Genomic DNA, 19,604 nt, shown 5'->3' with positions numbered 1-19,604 from the left:
TTATTCTATGACGGGATGCTTAAAGGTTAAAAATGCTGCTGCCATTGGTAGATCTAAGTGTGGGATCCAGCTAGGCCAAGATCGACATATTGAGGCCTTCTGGCCTATACCTTTTTAAAGAAATTTTACATTTTTAATTTTAAGTTATGGGTGCATAATAGTTGTATATATTTATAGGTATATTTGATATTTTGGTACAGGTATACAATATGTAATGATCAAATCAGGTTAATTGATTTACCTCATGCATTTGTCTGTTGCCTCATGGATTTATCTTTTTTTTTGTTTTGGGAACATTCTAATTCCATTATTTTAGTTATTTTTAAAATGCAATAAATTATTATCACCCTATTGTGCTACTGAATACTAGATCTTATTTGTTCTAACTATAGTTTTGTATCTGTTAACCATCCTCACTTTAACCTCCCTGCTCCTGTTACCTTTCCCTGCCTCTGGCAACCATAATTCTGCTATTACGATATGTTCAGTTTTCAAAATTGTTAGCTCCCATATGTGATTGAAAACATGTGAAATTAATCTTTCCATGCCTGACTTCTTTCACCTAACCGTATGCTCTCCAGTTCCATCCATGTTGTTGTGAATGACAGGGTTTCATTCTTTTTATGGCTGAATAATATTCCACTGTATACATGTGCCAATTTTTCTTTATCCGTTCATCTGTTGATGGGCACTTAGATTGCTTCCATATCTTGGCTATTGTGAATAGTGGTGCAATAAACATGGAGTGCAGATATCTCTTCAGTATACTGATTTTCTTTCTTTTGGATGTACACCCAGTGGTGGGCTTGCTGGATCATATGTCTACTGCCTGTTTTTGAACAGCCCACAAACTCTGCATGGGTTTTACATGTAAAATGGTTGAAATAAATTAATATTTCATGTGCATGAAAATTATATGAAATTCTAATTTCAGTGTCCATATGTAAAGTTTTATTGAAACAGATTTATCCACTTATATATTACATATGGTGGCTTTCAGCTGCAATGGCAGAATGATACGATTGTACCTAATTATGGCAGAGACCAGTGTAGCCTAGAAAGCCTAAAAAATTTGCTATTTGGTGGTTTACAGAAAAAGTTGCTAATATCTGAGCTAAGCTATAGTGTCTTTCACATTTGTCTCCTTCATCTCACTTAAACAGCCATTGTCCTGGTCCAAGTCTTTATCCTGTGTTACCAGAATTATTGCAAAAACCTCTCGGCTAGTGTTCATACCCCTGGGTTTTCTGGTCTGTCTCTGTATGTAAGTGCTGCCTGATCCTGCTAAAATGCATGCTAACTAAACTTTTAATGATGTCCCAATATGTATAGAAAAACAAGGCCTTTTTTGGGTCATTATTTGTTCTTATCTTTCTAGGCTAGTCGTCTCCTGCTTCTTTGTTATACCCTGTACTTGGAGTGGCCATATAATTTTCCAAATGGGACACTTAAGTGTGAAAGGGGCCCTAGTAGTAATTATGTTGGGGAAACAGGCCTAAGACAATACTGTTCTGTAATAATGATGCATGTGCATCTTTCTCCTAACTACCCTCTCTGTCCTGACCTTGCCAAAAGAATGCTAATCTTGACCCATAACTTCAATTTTATGGTGGCCTTTATGGAAAGAATATTTTTTGCCTATTAGGCAAATCAGGATGTGTGGTTACTCTAGCTATACTCCAACCAGTTTGAATGGGCTCACCATTTTCCATATGTACCTGCTCCTTTGCCTTCACTCACTGTTCCCCTAGATTGTAATTCCTTTACTGTTTTCTGTAAATCTAAACCTTGCCTTTCCAAATCCAACTTAAAAAGTACTGTGTCCATGAAGCCTTACTCAGAAATATTCTCTCCCTTCTCACCTCTCTTTTACTAATGAAGTGCTTTCTCATGGTGTGAATTACTTTGAGTTTTAGACACACATACACACACACACGTACTGAAGACATAATTCTTGTTGGATTACATATTCCTCATAGGCCTAGCATTGGGCTGTCCCTAAACGGGATCTGCAAAATGTTTGAAGAATGAATTAATTGGTCAGGCTAGGGAGACTGAGTATTTGGGGCTTTCAATTTATGAGTCATCCATTTTAATGTGATTAAAGCAGTGAGAAAAGGGTTTCCAAGAACTGAAGACTTAGCCTCAGGTTTCAACGTGATAGTGTAGCAAAATGGTTCAGGGCATAGATATAGACTTCTTGAGACTAAATTCCAGCTCTACCATTTACAGCCTCTGTTATGCTGGGCAAGTTAACCTCTCCTCCTGTTTCTTCATCTGTAAAATGGGAGTAAACATAGTAGCCACTCCATGGAATGGCGGTTGAGGATTCACAGTGCCAGGTAACACTGAAGTAACATTCATAGGTGAGCACTCTGTGAATGTTGGCTACTGTGACTAATATGATTATCTTCATAGTACTCTCACAGGTAGGTAAGAAAATGCAGAGACCCAAGACCAAGATGTAATCATGGAAGAGCTGGAGGAAATGCTACACCAAAATCTTAGTGGGTTTTTTTTCTTGATCGAAGTAGTTTGTTTTAGAGAAGTCATGGAGAAGATGATCTCCACTTAGTAAGAAGTAACTAACCTGCAGTCTTTTGAGACACCTTTTCAGTAGAGTGGGCAAGGCACAAGTTAAGTGTCAGGAAACAAAAAGGAATGGCTAGAAGGGAAGGTAAATGGACAAAAGGAAGGGGAGGGAGGATAAGATACAGAGTTGTGTAAAAGATGTTTCCTTAGTAAACTTTTTCTTCAAGCCAGATCACACTTTAAAAAGGAAGACACCCTGGGGGATAATTCAATAACCTATATGTTTTTTTTTTTAACATGATGTAAATTATTGATTAAAATCGGTACTTAATGTAAGTGCCAGTAACTTTTGCTATGGGATAAATGAGAAACCAGGTGCGTGTTGGTGAGCTTTTATGAAAAACAAAACAAAACAGAAAAATAAAGCTTGAGGTTGAAAAGGAATCGTTTTTAATTTGGGGTGGGGAATATATATTTTTAGTAAGATTTCTCTTTATAAGTTGGGGTGACTATTGCCTGGCTTACTTTGTGCCTTGAGGTTTTTCTCAAGAGTACTAATAAGCCGAGCCCTCCTTCATGCTCACCTTGTTTGTTTGCATTTTATGAAATGGCTGCCTGGGTTTGGAAGGACAAGTTGGGACTGGAGATGCCCCTGTGAAGTGAAGCCAAGTAAGCCAAGATCCTCAAACCACGACTCTAATATCTCCAGTGGTGGGTTGCAGGCAGAAGACCAGGGTTGCAATTCCAGTTTGCCATTTACTGGCCATATGTTTTTGGACAAGTGAATTAGAATCTCCATTTTTTTTCTGTGGAGATTATGGCCATCCATGAGTATACTAAACTTATAGTACAAAAGTACAAGGTACAAAACTATAATGGATAATTATTCTTGGCTCCTGTTTTGACATAGATACACTGGGATTCTTAAGCTAAAGCTTCCTAACATCTTGGCCCTGCCAACTGTTTTTACTGTGGCAGTTACTAAAACTGTCAAGCCTTACTCTCATGAGTACAATCCAGTCATTTCTCTCTGACTTAGATTCAGTCAGCACACCTACCGAGTGCCTCATATGTACCAAGCGATGTGCTAGGTTCTAGAGATACAGCAGTAAGACCTGCCTTGATGCCGCTTACAGTCTTACAGGGTACATAGCCATTGAACAGGTAATATATCGCAAGGGATCCATCGCAGGTGCACCAAATGTGGTTAAGCGGGATGCTCTAGGAGTAGGTCAGCAGGCCTGACCTACTTCCCAATGAGTGAAGAGCAAGGGAGCGAAGTCTGTCTAAAGCAGGGGTTCTCAAAACATGGTCCTTGGACCAGCCATGTCACCATCACCTGAGGACTTGCTAGAAATGCATATTCACAGTCCCACCCCAGACCTACTAAATCAAGCTCTGAAAGTGGGCTCAAGCAATCTGTTTAATGTGATTTTGATGCACATTAAAGTTTGAGAACCACTGGCCTAGAGGAACTAACATTTAAGCTGAGCTCTAAAGCTGCACGATCTAGTGTGGTAGCCACTAGTCACATGTGGCTATGGAGCACTTGAAATGTGGCTGGTTCACATTGAGATGTGTTTTCATTATAAAATACACACCAGATTCCAAAGACATACTATGAAAAAAAGAATGTAAACTGCCTTATTAATAATTTTTGTATGGATCATGTGTTAGAATTGTATTAGTTCTCATGCTGGTAATAAAGACATATCAGAGACTGGGTAATTTATAAAGGAAAGAGGTTTAATTGATTCACAGTTCAGCATGGCTGGAGAGGCCTCAGGAAGCTTACAATCATGGTGGAATGGGAAGCAAACATGTTCTTCTTCACATGGTGGCAGCAAAGAGAAATATAAGTGAAGTGGGGGCAAAGCTTATAAAACCATCAGATCTCGTGATAATTCACTTTCTATCATGAGAACAGCATGAAGGTAACTGTCCCCATAAGTCAATTACCTCCCACTGGGTCCCTCCCATGACACATGGGGATTATGGGAACTACAATTCAAGACAAAATTTGGTTGAGGACACAAAACTAAACCATATCATTCCACCCTGGCCCCTCCCAAATCTCATGTCCTCACATTTCAAAACATAATCATGCCCTTTCTTCAGTCCCCCACAGTCTTAGCTCATTCCAGCATTAACCCAAAAGTCCAAATCCAAAGTCTCATCTGAGACAAGGCAAGCCCTCTCTGCCTATGAGCCGAGAAAATTGAAAGCAAGTTAGTTACTTCCTAGATACAATGGGGGTACAGGCGTTGGGTAAATACACCTGTTCCAAATGGGAGAAATTGGCCAAAACAAAGGGGGTACAGCAGGCCCCATACAAGTCCGAAATCCAATAGAGCAGTCATTACACCTTAAAGTTCCAAAATGATCTCCTTTGACTCCATGTCTGAATGATAACTTTTGGACCTATAGGATTAAATACAAGATTACAATTTATTCCACCTATTTCTTTTTACTTTTTCATGTGGCTTGTAGAAAATTTAAAACTTCATTGTGCCTCGCATTATATCTTGATTGGACACAACTGATCTAAAGGATGACTAGCGCTTAACCTAAAGCAGGGTGGGACTGAAGTGGCAATGGAGAGAAGAGATGAAGGATGAGTGTTCTGCATGGGGTAGAGTGTGTCCAAAACTACTGAGGCAAGAAAGAACCTGACATGCTCAAGGAAATAAAACCAAAGCCTTGCAGGTCACATGAAGGATTCTGAACATTTTCCTAAGACCAATAGGAAGAATTGAGGGTTTAAAATAAGATCAATTTTCAAGGAGTTTGTTAGTTTGCAGTTAATAAATGAGGGCAAGAGAACTTCAACTGAATATAGCAAGACTTTTAACACTGAAGCTCCCCAACTCCCCAGGATGGCAGGGGAGGGGCAATTTGGTCAGCAGAGGAAGCAGGACGCTGCCCATCACCTGCCCCTAACCCTAGGGTATGAGGCATGAGCACCCCCTACTAGAGAGAGAAGCAGTGTCACCTGGGAAGAGGTAGTTTTCAGTTCGGTTCTTTTTCAGCACAACTGATGCTCAAAGCTGAGTGGGAGTTTGAGGACAGAGCTAGGAATTCTCCAGGGCACCAGCAAATGGTTTGGTGAGGGAGGGCTCTAAAGGTGGGTCAGGGAGAAGGAAGCCCAGAGCATTATGGGGATTAGAGGGTCTGTCCTTTGAAAGGCTGTGTTGGACAATAACAGGAAAGCTGGTTAAGTGGTCCAGATGCTTGGGTTCTGTCTGCTGGGGTATGGTGGCTGCATCATTTATCTGTGGCCTAGGGGAGGTTTCCCTTTAAGTCAGAGGTCGTAAGCTAGCAGCTGTGATCTAGCCTGCAGAAGAAATGTTTTGTTTCACTCACATTTTACAAATGTACATTAGTTGCTAATATTTAAATCAGATATCAGATAAAAATACGTTTTCTTTTTTTTTTTTTTTTTTAATTGGAAGATCTAGAAACCTCAATTGCTCAGTATCAGGGCAGTGGGCTGGAGCTAAGTAATAGGTACTCCTTTTATTTTTTACATGAATTTTTAGGAGATTTTGAAAGGACTGTTTTAACTTTTTTAAAAAAGACATTTATTTACTTAAAGGTTCTCTGTGGTCTGACTCTGGGTCTTGCATTCACCCTAGTCTTTGGTGTCAGCAATCCCATCTTCTTTTTGTTTTCCAGAAAAGTTCTAAGAACAGTGCTGTTGGTTCAATGAGAAGAGGTTATAGGAAAACTTTTACTGTTTACACAAGAGTTGCCTCCTTCAGAGAAGCATGCATGTTCCTTGCAGTTCACGGTGCCCATCACTCCCCATAGTCCAGCTGCACTCTGCTTCACACAGCTGCCTGGCCATTGTAGGAATTTGAGTTTGCAATCCATGCCTTAAACTTTAAATCACACTGGCTACAGCGTTGTGTATTTCTTGGTAAACACTGGGTAAATCAGCTCCAGTGGATGTTGATAGAAGTTTTATGTTTGCAAGCTAATCCTCAGCAGTTTCTTTGTAAATATGCAGCAGTTAAGTGGGATAAGTCTGTTGGTAGTACTAGGGAGGAGAGAGGAAAGTGACCTTTTGATTTCCTGAGATAGATATACTAGTTTAGTACTTTATCATATAGTCACCTGCGTAAATGTATTCCTATGCTTCAGAGTGAGGGAAGGATGTGTATTTGCATAGTTTTTGTGTCTGCAGTACTGTTCCTCTGTTCTGGGGTGTGTGTGTGTGTGTGTATTTTTTCAGTAAAAAGAAAACAGAACTTTCTTTTAATGCAGTAAGCAAATACAGGAGAATAAGAGCACAAAGCTTGACGGTGGGTGCCTGAGTGTCCATGTTGCTATTGCTACATTGTTTTGTCCCCTTGGTGTAGTTTATAATCAAAAGACGGTGGAAAGGTGCTTCTGTCTACAAAATTTGTCTAACCGTGCCCTTCTTTAACTGAAGAGAGAACGGCTTCACTTGACAAGATAAACTGAGAGTGAAGGTAGAGCAACAGTTGATACCTTCTCTTTTCTCCATCCCCCTCCTCTGCTACCACTAACAAAACAGAATGATAAATGGTTACAAAGGGTAGATACGGTTTTTGATAGAGCTCAGGCTTCTACTACTTGGTGGATTGGGGCTTTGTAAAGAAACAATGCAAAAATATCTTCCATTTGCAAATTAACATATACACACCCCTCCGTGTGTGTGTGTGTGTGTGTGTGTGTGTGTGTGTGTGTATGTATGTGTGTATTCATAGCTTGGTTTCTTGCAGGTGAGGGGCTCTGAAGCTTGAACTTTGTTAGACTCATGACTATTCTGCCCCTGGGCATAGGCAGTCATCTGGCAAAACACTCCCTAGATACCTTTTGTTCCCTTCTCTGTTCTGCCACCCCGATGTCACTTCTCTGCTAAGGACAGAGACATTGGGCTCCCTCCTGGGGAATTCTCAGCTCTGTGGGATGCTCTCACCTGGGTCCTGAGCCTAGGCTCTTCTGGTTCCCTGGCACTTCCCTGCTCCACGTGCACAGCAACCTGGTACTTAGCAAGAAAGGAGAATCATCATCCTAACTGCTGTAGCCTTTCAATTTCAGCCATGCACCACCTAACGGTGTTTCAGTCAAGCATGGATCGCGTGTATGATGGTGACCCTGTAAGATGGCAATGGAGCATCTATAGACATCTAATATGTGGCACTTGACATTGGCATTGCAGATTGAGTAGGGGAAATGATTGATATTCATTAATTGTGCTGGGATACTTGGTTTTCCATATGAAAAAACATACATAAGTAAAATTATGTATACCATCTAGGTTTGTGTAAGTACATTCTATGTTGTTTGCCCGACGAAATCACCTAATGATGCATTTGCCAGAACATATTGCCTTCATTAAGCAACACATGACGGTACTTGCATATCACCTCAATTTGATTTCTTCCCTTAAGTCCTCTGTTTGCCTTCCATTGAAATATAAAGCCTTATTTTAAAGACTGTTTTCCCTCCAGAATCTCTAGGAATTACTAAAGAAAGGTAGAAACTAGATCTAGATTCCTATCAATTTTGCCACTGATTGTGATTTTACTGTGGGTGACTCACAGTTTAAGTGGGACAGAAAATCTCCAGTTAATGGAAGTTGCCATGAGTGGCAGAAGACCAGGCCCTAGTTCTCGTATAATCTTTACAACCCAGTATGCAAAAACACTGGAGCGGAGATGGAGACGCCGGGCATGTAAACCAAGCATGTGTCAGTGCAGATGTGTCCACCACAAGGAGAGAAAGGCAGACCGAGCAGCCATGTCAGCAGATTCTCTGAGGACAGAGTGGGCCCAGCAGATCTTCAGGCCAGCGGCTTAAATGTAAGGAGTTCAGCATAGCTTGAGAGTTGCTGGTCTCCCTTTACTAGATTCTTCCCCTGCTAAGATGTAGCTGGTGTGTGTAGGATATCTGGAGGGCTGGGGAGGAGGAGGCGTGGCCTCTTTATCAGTGTGGTTCCTCTCACTCCTACAGACCAGATCTGTTTGTACAGGCAGCATCCCTCAGCTGCTTGCATTTGATAGCTTATTTTGCATCTGGATTTATTCCTGCTGAAAACTATCTTCAGGCAGGTGCAAGATTATTTAGGTGCATACCATATTTGGTGTTAGTGTCTCTTTAAATCATTTTTAATTTGTCTGACTATTGAACTGATGTATTTTGCATACCTTAGATTTTCTAGTGTGTGATGTAGCCTGTGGCATTGAAGAGCTAGTTGCCACCAGCCAGTGATACATGCCAGATATATGCAGTGGTGCACTGAAATAACATGTTTAATAACTTCTATATTATTCTAATAATATAAGAATGTGATACTGGTAAATACTTCTTTTTCCACCACAGGAAAACAAAAGTGAAAAGGATGCCTTCAGTGTAGAGTCAGCTGCTGGGAGCTGGGAGTTCCCAGCTACTAGTCATTCTTTCAGACGTCTGTAACTCATTATATTAAATCCTTTCTACTGTAAGCATAAATAGCCTTTGTATCTGGCAGAAACACAGCATGCCATTAGAATGAAGTGTTTTGTTATTTTATGTCATACAGTTAACATGCTATCCAAACATCAGAAAATTTAAGTCAACTAGATTCCCTGTAATGAATTATTAATATCTATAGAATATGCCTGTATGTGTCCCAGTGTATGAGTTATCACGTTTCTGACTGTTCAAAGGGATTTGAGTTTCTTTTAGAAATTGGGTGTTGTAAAGCTGTTTCTATTCCTAGGTGGTCGGTTGAATGAAGAATATAACTTAGACTTGTTCTTGTCTTTCTAGATGTATTGCTGTCCTTGAATATTAGCCCATTTGAAAACGCCTGGGAAGTTCAGCCATCAGTATGTCCAAGTACAAACTTATTATGTTAAGACATGGAGAGGGTGCTTGGAATAAGGAGAACCGTTTTTGTAGCTGGGTGGATCAGAAACTCAACAGTGAAGGCATGGAGGAAGCTCGGAACTGTGGGAAGCAACTCAAAGCATTAAACTTTGAGTTTGATCTTGTATTCACATCTGTCCTTAATCGGTCCATTCACACAGCCTGGCTGATCCTAGAAGAGCTAGGGCAGGAATGGGTGCCCGTGGAAAGCTCCTGGCGTCTAAATGAGCGTCACTATGGGGCCTTGATCGGTCTCAACAGGGAGCAAATGGCTTTGAATCATGGTGAAGAACAAGTGAGGCTCTGGAGAAGAAGCTACAATATAACCCCGCCTCCCATTGAGGAGTCTCATCCTTACTACCACGAAATCTACAACGACCGGAGGTATAAAGTATGTGATGTGCCCTTGGATCAACTGCCACGGTCTGAAAGCTTAAAGGATGTTCTGGAAAGACTCCTTCCCTATTGGAATGAAAGGATTGCTCCTGAAGTCTTACGTGGCAAAACCGTTCTGATATCTGCTCATGGAAATAGCAGTAGGGCACTCCTAAAACACCTGGAAGGTACCAGCTTTATATACCACTTATTAGAGGTTGCCAAGTGTGATATCTGGGCCTTAATCTAGAAATTAAGCTAATGATGCCCTAGTTACACAATAGACTCTCCTTCTCTATCCCCCTTTGTCACTTCAGATTTAAGAATCATCTTGTTCTAGAAATCAGATCTCTTGTGCGTTTTCCATTCCTGTTACCCGAAGCAGCAGTTTTCAGACTTTAGCAAGCATCAGAGTCACCTGGAGAGGTTGGTATATCACAGACTCTGGGTCCCACCCTGCGAGTTTCGGAAGCAGTAGGTCTGGGGTGCACCCTGAGAATCTGCATTTCTTAGAAGCGTTAGGTGATGCTGATACTGCTGATTGGGGTTCCACACTTTGAGAAGCACTGGTCTAAAGGACTGTATGGCTTGTTGTAGTGAAATGAAAGGAAGCTAGGAAAGGAAGGAATTGTTGAAACGGCCTTGAAAGTAAATTTGAGTTCTTCAAGTTGAGTAAATTATCTAGACTTCAGTTTTGCTCACGTTCTTCCAACTTTAAACAATGATTGCTGTGTTTCCAGACGTAGGTTTCCTGAGCAGTTCTTTTGTTTCACTCCTCTTTTCAGAGCAGGTTTAGTCATTGACTGGAAGAAAGTTAGGGGGAAGGAAACTAAAAGCGTAGTTGGTTTATTTATTTATCTTGACTCTCAATTTTTGGAAATCAGCAGCGCCATAATTTTAACTACTTTATGTCATGTTCTAAATGTATACTAAAACATATTGTATTGTTACCTTGTTTTTAAGTAACATGAACCAAATGAACTCTTTTGAGAATTCAGGTTCACCGGTTTTGAGCATCAGTGATTGCACTGTGACACCTTCTGGATTTCTGACTGTTCTGCGGATTTCTCATTTCCCTCTCTGTCTCCACTCATCCCAGATGATTGTGCTTTTTGCATGATATGCCCTATCTGGTGTTTTCCTGCCTTTCATCACTGTCAGCAGTTAGCTTACTGGTAATAAATAGAAGACATTTCTCTACCATTCCTTTTCATTCCGCTTGAATTTTCTATAAGAGGCTGTGACAAGTAAAAAGGCTGACTTTGTATGTGAAATAAGTAGAAATAGATTATTAGTTAAAAATGAAGTAATCTTTAGCATGTGATTATTTTCCCCTGATTTTTATAACATGACCAAGAACTAAATCATTACTTGTATAGCTGACATCCATTAGTCATGCAGAGACCTAAAATCTACAGACTATTAGATACTAAAATTTTATTGGCTAGATGTGGCACTTGATATGTGTGTGTGTGTGTGTGCGCGCGTTTATGTGCACGCGCACACGCACATGCGTATCTTATTTACTCAAGTATTTAAAAGTTTCTGTTCTTGTTCAGGATAATTAGATCTTTAACTTCATCATTAGTGATATATAACTTCATCATTAATGGACCATAGTATTTTATTGTTTGAAGAAGAGTTGAGGCTCCTACTAGACAACAAACTGAAATTCAGAATTTCAGAATTTCTGCCAGAGGTGTATTCTATTCAACTGTGCCAACTCCTTTTTTAGAATTGGGACTCAGATTTACCGTGGCCAGGCTCCCTTCCCTCAAGAAAATGCCACTATCTCCTTTAGGATCCTCTTTCTCCACCTTCTTAGCTTGGAAGTCCCCCTTTTAAAAAGTTTCCTACTGTTTAATACCACTGACTCTTCACCTATCTTCAAATTTGTTATAGATCTCTTTAAACTCATTCTACAGCCCACCCACAGCTGATTGTACACATCCCCTCCTGCTAGTGCATTGATGATTTAGCTGTTTGTTACTGTTCTTTTTGAGGGAAATACGAACATTTAGAAACGGTGGTAAAGAAGACTATAACCATGCTGGGGGCAAAGAGAAAATTACATGTAGAGGTTGTGTTTAGACATAGCAAAACTTACTTTTCCACATTTGAGGGAGGTTTTGAAACTATTAGCAATTTATGAAATTAATTTAATCAAATGGTGTACCTGCTTTGGAAAACAATCTGGCAGCTCCTCAGAAGGGCTGAACACAGTTACCATAGGATCCAGCAATCCCACACCTATGCATATAGCTATATTAGCTTCCCAGTGCTGCCGTAAGAAAGCACCCAAACTGGGTGGGTTAAAACAATAGAAATGTGTTTTCTGGGGGCTGGAAGTCCCAAATCAGGGTGTGAGCAGGGCTGTGCTCTCTCCGATGAATCTAGGAGACAATTCTTCCTTGCCTTGGCTAGCTTCGGTGTTTGTTGGCAATCTTTGATGTTCTGTGGCTTGCAGAAGCATCACTCCTTGGCATTCTCCTTGGGTGTGTGTTTCTCATCCACATTTCCCCTTTTATAAGGCCACCAATAATATTAGCCCACCCCCTCCCACCAGTGCCCTCCATTTTAATGGGATTATTCTCTGTTAAACACTATATTTCCAAATAGGGTCACATTCTGAGGTACTGGAGGTTGGGACTTCAGCGTATCTTTTTGAGGGGATCACAGTTCAAACCATCACAATGCCCAAGAGGAACGAAAGCACATGTCCACACAACAACTTGTACCTAAACCTGCAGAGCAGCATTATTCGTAGTAGACAAAAGATGGAACAACCCCAGTGTTCATCAACTTATAAATGGGATCTGTCTATACAATGGAATATTACTTGGAAATAAAAGGGGAGGTGATGCTGATACATGCTACCATATGGACGAATATTGAAATAACTCTGTTATGTGAAAGAAGCCAGCCACAAGGGATCACATATTATAGGATTTCATTTATATGAAATACCCAGAATAGGCAAATCTTTAGAAACAGAAGGTAGAGTGGTTGTTGCCTAGAGGGTAGGGAGGATGGAAGATTTTGCAAGTGATTTGCTGATGTGTACAGAGTTTCTTGTTGGGGTGATACAGAATACTCTAAAATTGATTGTAGTGAGGGTTGCACAACTCTGAATATGCTAAGAGCCATTGAGTTGCACACTTTGGGTGAATTGTATGTGAATTATATCTCATTAAAGCTGGAAAAATAATAATGGAATTGAAAGGTAAAAGGATTTGTCATTGGCCTAGAAAACCATAGGGGAGGGCAAACATATGGAAGTGAGTACAAAGCTGAAATGCACGACTGTGGAGTATAGAACACCGGGAAAAATGAAAGTGCAGCTTTGACCACTGGGGCAGAAGTGGACTTACAGGGCTCGCTGGGAAATAAGCAGGCATTGGTCTTCAGGCAGCTTCCAGTCCTTCATCTAAAGGTCTTATTTTATTTTATTTTATTTTATTTTTTTAAGTTGGAAGTATGAAACTGAATGACCTTTAGAGATTAATGACATTTTCTTTTCTTTTCTTTTTTAGACAAAGTCTCACTGTGTTGCCCAGGCTGGAATGTAGTGATTCGATCTTGGCTCACTGCAGCCTTCGCCTCCTGGGTTCAAGCGATTCTCATGCCTCAGCTTTCTGAGTAGCTAGGATTATAGGCGTGTACCACCACACCTGGCTAATTTTTGTAGCTTTTTAGTAGAGATGGGGTTTCGCCATGTTGGCCAGGCTGGTCTCGAACTCCTGGCCTCAAGCAATCTACCCACCTGAGCCTCCTAAAGTGCTGGGATTATGGTATGAGCCACCGTGCACCTGGCCATTAATGACATTTTAAAGTAGCCTTACATTATAACTCCTATTCCTATTACCATAAACAGGCTTTGTAGAAAATGTTTTTATTTGGGGGATAATTGATGTAAAACAGTGGGGTTGGTGCAGAAAGAGGTAAATTGTAGGCAATGACTTCAGTGGGAAGTATGTGAACACAGAAAAGGACGTGGGCTACCGGAGAGGGAGGTCTCTATGAGAGAGGTAGAAAATAAAAACGATGGGGTTGGTGACCAAGGAGGATGGCAGAGAGTTAGAGGGAAAAAAATGGCAGAAAAGCCAGAACATGCAGTTAGGATAAGAACGTAGCCAAGAAAACTAATAGAGTGGATGTGAGGATCCAGATTTGTCTGCAGGAAAATAGAAGGATAGTTTGTAAGCTTGACTCTCACCCATCCTGGATATGACGACTTTGTTCCTTTCTGGCCTATAGTACACCCTGGTGGTACTCCAGTTAATACTAATGGAGTTCTTAGATGTTGCTGTAGTTCCCTACTATGACTTAACTCCCACACCTAACATGGAAGAAACTATGTCATGTACATGAAATAGGCTGGATTGGATTTCAGAATCATTTTTGTATAAGTTATTTATTGTCTCTAAATGCCAATCTGCATTAATAAAGTTTCTCTTACAATGTCTACTGAAAAATAAGGTCCCAAGTATTCTATTTCACAACTGTAAGAATTAAGCATAAGTGACTTTCTCAAGATCAGAAGAAATAGTATGTCATCGTATTTTTTTCACATCATTTCTGTTAATTTAGTGAGATTTTAGCCCTTTCAAAATTGATTATAGATGTATTAACTCGCCAGAATAGGTGTGTTAGTCTAATATTAGTCCTCTTGTATTGCATGTCTGACTTTCCAGAGCTCAAATTACAGGGGTTTGTGTGCTTGGTTACTTACCAACCTAAAATAAAACATTTCATAGGATTTAGATGCTAACTTTTCGAGACTCCAGAAATTAAGTGAATCTCCCCAACTGTTTAGGGGGAAATAAAGATTTTCTTTTATAGGAAGGACTACTTTGCCAGTTCATGTGTATGTGTTAATGGTGGTAAAAAACAAAAGTTACTATCTTAATTGCAAGTTTATGCTTACTATCAAGTTACATGATCATACATGCCCATTTTGTGATTAATATCTGTTGTCCGAATGTAATTATTAATAGCATCTCCTTTTACTTTCAAAAGTGCCCCAGCCTGGATGATAAATTATGTGGTTACCTCACTATAAAGATGTTGAGCTGGATGTGGTGTCACGCACCTGTAGTCTCAGCTACTAGGGAAGTGGAGCAGGAGGATTGCTTGCACCTAGGTTTAAGATCAGCCTGGACAACATAGTGAGACCCACTTTTAGAAAATAAAAACATGAAAATGAAGATGTTAGCTTTCACTACTGTTAAGAATTGAATCTAGAAATGGGCATAACCAGGGTTTATATTTCTGTAAGCACAAAAGTTGCTAAATTTCTTTTCATTTATTATGAAAGTAAAAACACTTGTGGCTGCAGATTCATCTGATTCCAAGCCATGCTTTCTAGAGATGTTTATATAAACTTCACCCATACAATATAGGCTCTTTCAAGAGACTGGAGTAAGTTTTCCCTATTTTGTCTTTAAACTGCTTGACAAGTTAAAATGTTTTACCTACTGGGAAGGAGTGTGGTAACTGATAGCATCAATGACAGCATACTGTCCTATCAGAAAAATACTTTCTTATTGTTTGAAAACTGTAACTATGGGGTGGGAAGAATTATGACCCCAGTTAAATAACTAATTAGAATATTGGTCTATGCTGAAATCTCAAATTGCTTTAAGATTTTCTACTAAGAGTATGCTAATATTACTCATCTCCTCTTAGGTCTACTCTTAGAGGTATCATCCGTGTACCTCAACAGTAAAGAGTATTGGTTCTGAAGATGTTAGCTGTTTCTCAAATATTTGATATTATGACACTATAGGCAGTCATATCCTGACTGATGCTTTCTCCATTTGTGGAAAAGAAGACAGGTGCTGTTGGAGGAAACTGAAGTCTAAAGAGACTCCAGATTCCTTGGCCACGATCATGGTAATTAGTTGGCGTCAAGAACTCTACTCAAAACTCAGTTCACTGAGGCTCCACACACGGTTATCACCTGGGCTTTAAAATTTTTTTCTAAAAGGTAGCCCTTCCCTTGACCTGTTCTTCGTTTGGAATACTGTGTTTTAAGAAGCTGAGTCAAGAACATCCATGGCAGGTAAACTATAAAAAGGTAATTTAATGCAACTAATCAAGTCTTAAATTATTACTGCTGTTTTAATATTGTGGTCTGAATGGCGCACTCTAGCATAGCTATACAAGATGACCTTTCTTGAGTGCATACTGCGTGCCAAGCACAGTTTTAGACATTTTACATACACATGTTGTTTTATGTAGGAACTAGAACATGGCTCTGAACTCACTGGAAAGCTATGGTTCAATACTGCGTTTTACTTTGCTGTTTAGTATATCCAGGTCATATTTTTTATTTCGTTTGATCAGTCATTGATCAGTAAGCTGTTTTGCTTAAAGAAACTGCTTTAATAAAAAGAAGCAAACTATTGATACACCCATTATCATGGATGAACCTCAGCTGCATTGTGCTAAGTGAAAGAAATTGGGCTAAAATAGCTGTGTATTATATGATTCCATTTATGTGCCATTTTGGAAAATGTTTTATCGGGAAATAAAACAGATGGGTGGGGAAAGGGTAGGCTGCCAAGGGGCACAAGGAAATTTTAAGGGTTTGATAGAGCTGTTTTATATCTTGACTGGTTATTACATTATTGTATGCAGTTGTCAAAACGCATAGAACTTATATGCTAAAAAGGGTGACTTTTGCTGTATGTAAATTTTACCTCAAAAAGCCTTGCTTTATCCAGTGAACTCACCATTGCCAATTAGGAGAATTAAGTGAAGGTTGCTATATGCACCTATCTTTGCCTTTGAAAACTAACCTGGAGGGCATTTGTTATGCTTTCTCGAGGCTTCAGGAGCCATCTGGTTCTGACTTTATTTAGCACCTAAATCATGGTCATTATAGGGAACTGCCTTTTAAAGTCCTTCTTCATGAGAAGTTATGTTTAAGTTGCTGGACCATGAAGTTTTGTTTGAGAATCTTGCTATTGTTACAGGTTGAAAACTCCTCTAATAAAGTTTTTTAATTTTTTTATCCCAGAGCTATCTCTGCTTATTATCATCAATTTCGTTAGCCTTAATTGGGCCTTCCATCCCCTCCTTTTTCTTCTTGTAACAACCTAGTCTAGGAGCAGGTCAACAAGGACCTCCTGGAGTCAACACAGATGAATGGTACACTGAGAGGCAAGTGATACTGATTCGGAGCTAGATAACACTCTTGTATGAGAATTGCAAACACGGAAACCACATGTCAGTACCTAAGACAGGCTTCTTGGCTGATAGGGATGACCCTTCCCCTGTCAAATGACTTATTTATATAATATCTCTGCTCATAAATCGTATATGCTTTTGAGATTGCTTTACTTTTAATCTGATGGTAGTTAATGCTTTCAGAAGAAAGAAGTCAAAACAAGACATACAGAATATTATATAGTAAAAAAATGCCTACTTAAGGGACTGCTTTACTGGCTTTTAGAAATATAATTACCTATGATTGTGCTAATAAGTCCAGGTTAAAAAGCAGGGCCCACTTCTGACTGGTTCAGAGACACTTCTCACAAAGTGCCACCATGAAAACATCTAATGTCAACCTAAGTATCTGAAAGCATCCTGTACTGTAGTGTTCCAGACAGGCATGTGTTTCATTCTCTGTGGTTGGCATAGTCACTTCCTGTTTGTTTCCTGCTGGCGAGCATCAAAGGAAAAGCCAGGTACCAAAATGAAACACTGGATGTAGTCTGCATCTCGCCAGAGGAAATGGATTGTTTAGTCTGGGTTCAAGCACAGGACGAGGCAGTTTCAAGTTTGGAGTAAGAGTGACAAACAAGACACTCATGCAAGACAGACTTGATCCCTGAAGACCTGTGTGCAGCTGCATATATAGCAAGGCACAGAAGTGGTGAGATAAAATTAGACACTCAGAGAGGAATGGTCAGCTGGGACTAGCTGTGGGGACAGGGACTGATGAGTTGGTCACCTTTGGCATTTTAGTGTGATATTTTCAGAAGCAGCCAATTCAGGCCTCTCTTCTGTGAGGCAAGTAGTTGCCTATTGCTGTGGCTAAGCTGTCTTTTATAATAATTGATTTGTAGAACCCTTTATTTTTTAAACATTATAGGCTATTTTAACTATAAAATTAAACGTAGAATGGATTCTTCTCTGTGCCTTATTCTAAATTAGTCTGTTATTTTATCGTGTTATAATATTCAAATCACCCTAGCCCATCTTTACATATATAGTATTCAGATCTTAAATAATTAAAATTAAAAATAGGTAGATCATCTATGAGATTCAGAATCTCTTGTTTCAGCTCGTATTGGCCATAAAGGAATACAGAACTCTTATCACAGATTGTTTGTCGGTAGGGTTTGAATTGTGATTACCTGACCAGGAGAGGGAAGTGAGGAATGAGTGGGTCGCACCTTATTTAATGAATGAGTTGACTGGAGTTGTTTCCCTTTTTTTTTTTCTGATTCCAAAGCGTATGCACTACAGAATTGGGGTTTCTTCTTTCCTTTTCGTCCTGTAGCAAATCTTTCTGTCTCTCTGTCCATCTCTTCTGTTTTCTAAAATTCAAAGATTTTGAACACTTTGGAGAAAATCAAAGAACATATAAAGCCATTTAATTTGAATTGTTTATTTTATTGGCACTAGATGTCAACAGCTTTTTCTTCGAGGCTAAGATTCTTTTAATTCTCCTTTTTTTTCTTGGTAAGGTCATGGGGAGCACAGTGTTTAATCAAGGCTTCAACAGTAAAAGACTAGATTTAATTTGAAAACCCAGAGAGTTAGAATTTATTCAGTTCAGGTATGCACCTAGGGTTCACTACATCAGGTCTTGTTCTTGGTACAAGGGATACTGCACCTATATGTGAATGAGACACAGGGTCCTTTTGTGGAGCTTTTAACCTCTTTCTGAAATTTGTCTATACTGCACCTCTGACAAAGTCCTTAGGGTGTTTCCATATATAGGCTTTATGTTTTAAGATTTTTAATTAACATTTTGTTCTTTTTTTTTTTTTTTGAGATGGAGTCTGTCTCTGTCCCCCAGGCTGGAGTGCAGTGGCGGGATCTCGGCTCACTGCGAGCTCCGCCTCCCGGGTTCACGCCATTTTCCCACCTCAGCCTCCCAAGTAGCTGGGACTACAGGCACCCACCACCACGCCCAGCTAATTTTGTTTTTGTATTTTTAGTAGATACGGGGTTTCACTGTGTTAGCCAGGATGGTCTCGATCTCATGACCTCGTGATCGCCTGCCTCTGCCTCCCAAAGTGCTGGGATTACAAGCGTGAGCCACCACACCCAGCCTAACATTTTATTCCTTATAGCCTTTAGTTACATGTAAAAAGTAGATTCACATAACAAATACAGTTGTAATTACTTAGTGGATCATATTACTAAATAATTTCTGGACCCTAGCAGCCAAACCATAAAAGTGTTACTATAGTTGAACAAACATTTACTAAATCTTGCAGTGTTCTAACAACATGGGTGATACAGAAATGGATCAAACATTGTTCCTGTTCTCAAGGAATTTATAATCCTGGTGGGGAAAGTGAGCATTTGCACAAGCACCTCTACCAGGAGGTGCTTTGGTAGATGTACAGTGTACATAACAGTTTGTCTTTGGTTCCTGTTCCTGCTATGGTGACTTAGGGGAGAGGGTTGGTAGGTGCAAATTTGACTTCCTGAAGTTAGTCCTCTATGCAGAAAATAAAGTTGTTTGACTTTCTCCCCAATTTTGACCTTGAGTTACTTCCTGGACTTATTATCCCAAACTTTCATTATTTCTTCCTTAAAATATCCCATTATTTAAATTGACTGCAGTTAGCTCC

At 39.8% G+C, this 19,604-nt stretch overlaps 1 protein-coding gene and 1 long non-coding RNA gene across 6 annotated transcripts in view; one reads left to right on the top strand and one right to left on the bottom strand.

The window, feature by feature from the left end:
• Nucleotides 1-19,604, top strand: part of LOC105471341 (bisphosphoglycerate mutase) — a 50,508-nt gene that overhangs the window by 5,323 nt on the left and 25,581 nt on the right. For all 5 annotated transcript variants that reach the window (XR_011621956.1, XR_011621955.1, XR_011621957.1 and 2 more), the window contains one exon: nucleotides 9,313-9,974. Coding sequence is in view for 2 of the 5 variants with exons in the window: in XM_011723790.2 (XP_011722092.1) it covers nucleotides 9,374-9,974 (601 nt within the window). In the remaining 3 variants the exon portion in view is untranslated. The remainder of the gene's footprint in view (nucleotides 1-9,312; nucleotides 9,975-19,604) is intronic.
• LOC139362729 (uncharacterized) overlaps nucleotides 1-19,604 on the bottom strand; it is a 54,019-nt gene that overhangs the window by 30,628 nt on the left and 3,787 nt on the right. The window contains exon 2 of the long non-coding RNA XR_011621959.1: nucleotides 18,192-18,335. This is a non-coding gene — a long non-coding RNA (uncharacterized lncRNA). The remainder of the gene's footprint in view (nucleotides 1-18,191; nucleotides 18,336-19,604) is intronic.

This window comes from Macaca nemestrina, chromosome 4, assembly GCF_043159975.1.
Source record: "Macaca nemestrina isolate mMacNem1 chromosome 4, mMacNem.hap1, whole genome shotgun sequence".
Classification (NCBI taxonomy): domain Eukaryota; kingdom Metazoa; phylum Chordata; class Mammalia; order Primates; family Cercopithecidae; genus Macaca; species Macaca nemestrina.
This window is presented reverse-complemented; position numbering and strand designations above follow the sequence as displayed.